This window comes from Cynara cardunculus (assembly GCF_001531365.2).
Source record: "Cynara cardunculus var. scolymus isolate 2C chromosome LG 15, CcrdV1, whole genome shotgun sequence".
Taxonomy (NCBI): Eukaryota; Viridiplantae; Streptophyta; class Magnoliopsida; order Asterales; family Asteraceae; genus Cynara; species Cynara cardunculus.
The window spans coordinates 1168139-1173948 of NC_037542.1; the positions used below are offsets into that span (position 1 = coordinate 1168139).

The 5810-nt window shown below is 36.0% G+C and overlaps 1 protein-coding gene across 1 annotated transcript; it reads left to right on the top strand.

The window, feature by feature from the left end:
- The first annotated feature begins 330 nt into the window (after positions 1-330).
- On the top strand, positions 331-666 carry LOC112527501. Its single transcript, XM_025138184.1, has one exon. The coding sequence runs from the start codon at positions 331-333 to the stop codon at positions 664-666; it is 336 nt and encodes a 111-aa protein (XP_024993952.1).
- Positions 667-5810: the final 5144 nt, after the last annotated feature.

Sequence of the window (5810 nt, forward strand, 5' to 3'; positions counted from 1 at the left end):
TGGGTTGTCCATATTAAGCCAAAAAAAAAGATACTCCTACCCTTCATTCCAACCCACGCCTCTCTTCTCCTCCAAGAATCGCTCTCTTCTCCTCCAAGAATCGATGCTATCTTCTCCTCCAAGAACCCTAATCGGCCGATTATTTGTCTCCTCAAATCAAGTCTCTCTTCTCCAAAGGTAACTACTTATCCTCTTTATCTATAGTTTATTTGCTTTTAGAACCCTAGCTGCTCGATTGGTGCTCAATTGCTGCTGATTTGCTGCTCGATTGCTGCTGATTTTGCTGCTGATTTGCTGCTAGTATATGCTTGATTTTTTTGGGTTTGTTTGATGCATCGATTGCTGTCGGCAACCATTATTTCAGAGCTACAGAAGAAGAAACAGAACAAGAAAGAAGAACAAAAAAGGTTGGATGAAGAGGGTGCTGCAATAGTTGAAGCGGTAGCATTGCAAGTCCTAATTGGTGGTGGAACAGGCAGTAAGCGGCCTTACATTTACAGGAGGAGTGGCAATGGAAATGGTTGGATTTTGAAGAATGGTGGATGGGGTGAAGATGGGTGTTTAGAGTATGTTGATGAGATATCTGCACAGGCTGTTTCAGGGCTACAGATTGCAGATGACGAAGATACGAATGGGTATGTTTACAACAGAATGGTGAGAGGGTGATGCATGATGCAATTGGGGTTATTTGATAATAAGATGTGTGTTTGTATATACTTTGGGGGTGTTTGTTTGTTTGTTGAAGAACAAAGTGTATTAGGGGTTGTTTGTTGTTATTGATCTCATATTCCAATAGATGAACAACAATTTACTAAACAGCCCATAGTTAATCCTCAAGGGTAAATTGGTCATTTCTGTTATTCAGACTGTTGATTCAGATAGAAAAGTAAACAGCAACATAAATTTATCCAGACAACTAAATTTATCCAGACAGACAAATTTATCCATACAGGACTTAATAGAAAATTTGGTAAACAGCCCCTAAGTATCACAGTGAATATCGTTTGTAGGTATCACAATATGTATCTTGTGTTCACGTAAGGTTCATCGGAATAAGGTTCGCCGAATAAGATTCATTGGAGAGAGGAAAGATGAGAGATGATAGAGGATTTTTATAAAATTCCTAAAATGCCCTTAATTAATATTTTAAGTTAAAATTACCAAAATTATTAATTTCCTAATTTAATCTCCGATTTGTGGTTGAGATTGAATCTCAAGTTACCACAAACAAAACAGTTCTCATTTGATTAGGCCCCTATATATATATACATATATAAAGAGAGAGATAGAGAGAGATAGAGAGAGATTTTGAGTGTTTGTAATCGAAGTTCATTGATGAAATAACACAAACACTTTTTCTTCCATGTTCTCTTTCTTTCTCCATAAATGAAATCTGATTCCAATATGGTAAAAGAGTGGTTTGATTCCTAACCTTCCCATCATTTTTTTCATTTTTGTTTCCATTGGTGATATTATGTACATTCTGCGCTCTACCATATTTTTTTTGGGGGGGGGGGGGGAATTGGAAAACCCTAAAACTAGCACACTAGGTTAAAACTCGAACAATGGGTCCTTCGACTTTTCCCATGACATAGTCGAAGGATTATTCACCCGCGTGTTATTCATGTCGCGGTCTTGAGCCTATGGGATTTCTCATGTGAACATTGCAGTGAGTTGTAAGCCTAACCTAAAGGTGTCAAAAATAACTGAAATTGAATAACCTATCTGAACCAAATACGAATTGGAAAACCCTAAAACTAGCACACTAGGTTAAAACTCGAACAATGGGCCTTCGACTTTTCCCATGACATAGTTGAAGGATTATTCACCCGCGTGTTATTCATGTCGCGGTCTTGAGCCTGTGGGATTTCTCATGTGAACATTGCAGTGAGTTGTAAGCCTAACCTAAAGGTGTAAAAAATAACCGAAATTGAATAACCTATCCGAACCAAATACGAATTGGAAAACCCTAAAACTAGCACACTAGGTTAAAACTCGAACAATGGGTCCTCCGACTTTTCCCATGACATAGTTGAAGGATTATTCACCTGCGTGTTATTCATGTCGTGGTCTTGAGCCTGTGGGATTTCTCATGTGAACATTGCAGTGAGTTGTAAGCCTAACCTAAAGGTGTCAAAAATAACCGAAATTGAATAACCTATCCGAACCAAATACGATTTGAGTTAAACCATTTCGGGCTATTCGGTTTTCAGCTTAAATGATTTGGTTAACCAAGCAAACGAGCCAAGTCTCATTGGATTTCTAGGGAATGGCTATGAGTTTTTCCCAATTAAATGCTAACAAGTGATGCTTAATATATTGAAGAGCTTCGATGTACTGGGGGTCGAAAGCAAATTCAATCAAAATGCGATTCCTTTTTTAAGGTCATACATTTCTACAAATGATACAATTTTCAGCTTCTTTCGATATGGGCCTCTTTTCTCGATGGTAAAACAACTGATTCCTCCATATACTCATCCTCCAAGTCACTGTCAACAACGATTGGCATTTTCTTCTTTTGTGGCTTGAGTTTTTGTTTTGAACATGTAGACGAGGCTCTAAAACCAGTACTCAAGGATATATATTTTTTTACCAGCTGTAGTGTGGCAACCTCATTGCCATCATTCTGATAAGTTGATCCAAGGGAAACCGTTACAACCATAGGTGGGGGTGAGATTGAGGATTTACCTGGTTGGTTCGGTGAGTCAAATGGAAACATACCACCATCATCAATGGGTTGAGCATCTTCAAAATCAAAGGTAAAATCATCCAAATGCTCATTATCTCTAACACTTCTCTTATTTAAGTCAAAAGGTATCTATCTTAGTGGTGGTATGGGTAGTTGGTTTTGAAGGTATTGGTGGTTGGTGTAATCATCGACGGGGTTAAGAAGAGTTGGAGTAGGGTTCAGTGGTGGAATAATGGTGGTGGTCAACAGTACTATAAGGGAGAGGTATAGAGGGTCGATGTATCACTTCAAATATAAAAGAAGGCAGTGGGTGAGAGATTGTGTTGGTCCTAGTCGGATTTACAAGAGTTTAAAGGTAACAGTTTGTAGAAGGAGGAAGGGACCAATACAAACGCAACAACTTTCACTTATTAAAATCCTTTATTGATAAAGAAGATCGATAAAGAATTTATAGATTGTTTGCGGAAAATATAAGATACAGAGCTTATCTAAACAATTAGATTAACAATATTCATCATTTGATTTGGTTTTGCTTTGAGTTACCAACTTTTGTTTCTGGTTTTGATTTGGGCTACCAAATTTTTCGATATTTACTTGTTTAGGTTCATTGATTTAGAAAATTTTAATAACCAAAAAAAAGGAAAGGAATTGGTAGTTGTTAAATTTCAAGAACTTGTAGTGTAAATGCAATCAAAGTGAAGGGTTTAGACCTTAAACTTGAATGCAATTTAATGACAGGAAACTCAATGATAATGAAACCTATGACCATTTATTATGGCTTATCGTTTCATATTCCGTGAAACCGTCGATGGGGCTTAGTATAAAATGAGAGTTTGTAGCTTTATGTGTAGTTTGGGGTCAAGAAGGAGAACTATTGTGAGAAAAGGCGACGGTGGACGCTGTAATGAGAGTTGACGGTGCTCTACATCGTAGCTAGTTTGGCACCAATCGGGGAAACGCTAGCCACTTCAAAGATCGGTTTGGGCTACGCCATGTATTGTGAGTTACACGTGATTTATTTTTAAAATGGTTGCATGCCTTATCCTCCACAAGTTGTTTGAAGTTTCTCGAGATTTTTGATATGCTATATATGCGTGAAAAGTTCGATATTTTTATAATATGTGTTTTGAGTATTTGTGTGTCAATGGGGATATACTATAATATGATTTTGTAAAGACGAGCATGCTTTGTGAGCTTGTCTAAGCCGTAAGTGCGGACATGCTGTGTGAGTTCGCCAGATAATGTTGTGTGAAGTAGACATCTCCTATGATGCTGTTGCTTTGTGATGTAGACACGCACTATAATATAGTTATTTTGTGAAAAATATTATTTTCATCAAGGCATGCTAAATTTATGAAGCTTCGTGAAAATTGTTATTGTAAAAGTTGTTGTTCATGCATGAAAACCGTGGATTCACTAGGCCTAAGGCTCACCCAAAACTCTTTTAAAACTTTTTTACCCATGCGGCTTTTGAGTGGAAAGAAAAGTGCAATAAAGAGAGATAAGGATTAACTTGAAAGAAGGATATGTGCAGATCAAGACATTGTTATATAAAGCAAAGTTATGCTCCTCAAGATTGTAATTTAGATGGTGATATAATTTGTAAAATTAGAAATTCTATTTCCGCTGCAATGTAAGTGTTTGATTTCGGGATACTAATTTTGATATATTGTAATATTTGAAATTTTGGGATGTTACAAAAATACCATACCCATATTACGTAACTTATATTTATGTTCCTATCCTATAGATTACTTTGAATTGGGAGCATCATTCTAATTTATGGTTGATCCAAGTTCCACTTCATCAATTTAACAATATTCATCATTTGATTTGTTATTGTAATATTGAATACTTGTATCGTTTTACTTTCCTTGAAGTTCATTGAATTATGGTAGAGTATTGATTGATTGCAGAAATCACTAATGTAAGTGCTCTCTCTTCACTTTCACTATGTGTGTTGATTTATTAATTGTTGAATTATTGTAGAGTATTGATTGATTGCAGAAATCACTAATGTAAGTGCTCTCTCTTCACTTTCACTATGTGTGTTGATTTATTAATTGTTGAATTATTGTAGAGTATTGATTGATTGCAGAAATCACTACTGTAAGTTCATTGAAAAGGTAGCCGATGAAAGTCGAAAATCGATTGAGTTTCTGGTAGGAGATTTTGTAATGTTAAAGGTTTCTCCATGAAAAGGTATAGTATGATTTTGGAAAAGAGGTAAGCTCGGTCCAAGGTACATTGGGTTCGTGGGCCGTTCAGAATCTGTAAACATGTTGGTTCAGTAGCGTATCAGTTAGAGTTGCCTAAAGAACTCGACGCTATTCACAACACTTTCCATGTCTCAAACTTGCGAAAGTGTTTGGTTGATTCGAACATGGTCGTACCACTACCTGAGGTGCATATTGATGCTAAATTGAATTTCGTGGAAACCTCTGAGGCCATCAACTAACCAGAAGACAAAGGTATTGTGGAATAAATTAATTAATCTGTAAGTATAGTGGTGTTTTCATAAGGCTCAAGAAGCTACTTGGAAGCAAGAGTCAAAGATAAGATCTAAATATCCTCAGTTGTTTAATGAATGAATTATGGGACCGAATTGTCTTGGGGGGAGGATAATATGATAACCGGGTTTATTGATTATAAAGTTCGGATTTGTTTTTAGTAAAGGTGGTAAGCTGAAGGGTTTGTTTTGTTAATATGCTTAAATACTTTTAAATCACCATCGCCTCCTATAATTCTTTATGATTTTTATGGGTTATTTGGGTCTTATCTCATTGGGATAAGGAGAAAAAGGAATTAAGAAAAAACAAAAAAAAGTTTTTGTGTGTTCTTAAAGGAAGAAAAGAGAACTGAAAGAGAAGAAAAAGAAATTGTTCTTGTGCTTCTTGTTCTGGATAACGGTTGTTGCATTTCATCTTCATATTTGCATCTCTATGTGATTCAAGGGGAGTTTTATTTACAAACTTTTCAACTTACACTGTTGGATTAAAATTGTATGGTTCTTTACGTGGTGAAGTTTTGAAAATTTCTTTGTGCTACGTTTAGCATAATTTGGTATTTGATATGTTTATATCAAATGATTGGAATAAGGATAATATAATCAGGAGAGATG

Coding starts and splice junctions, on each gene's coding strand:
- LOC112527501 (XM_025138184.1), top strand. CDS start 331: ATGCATCGATTGCTGTCGGCAACCATTATTTCAGAGCTACAGAAGAAG.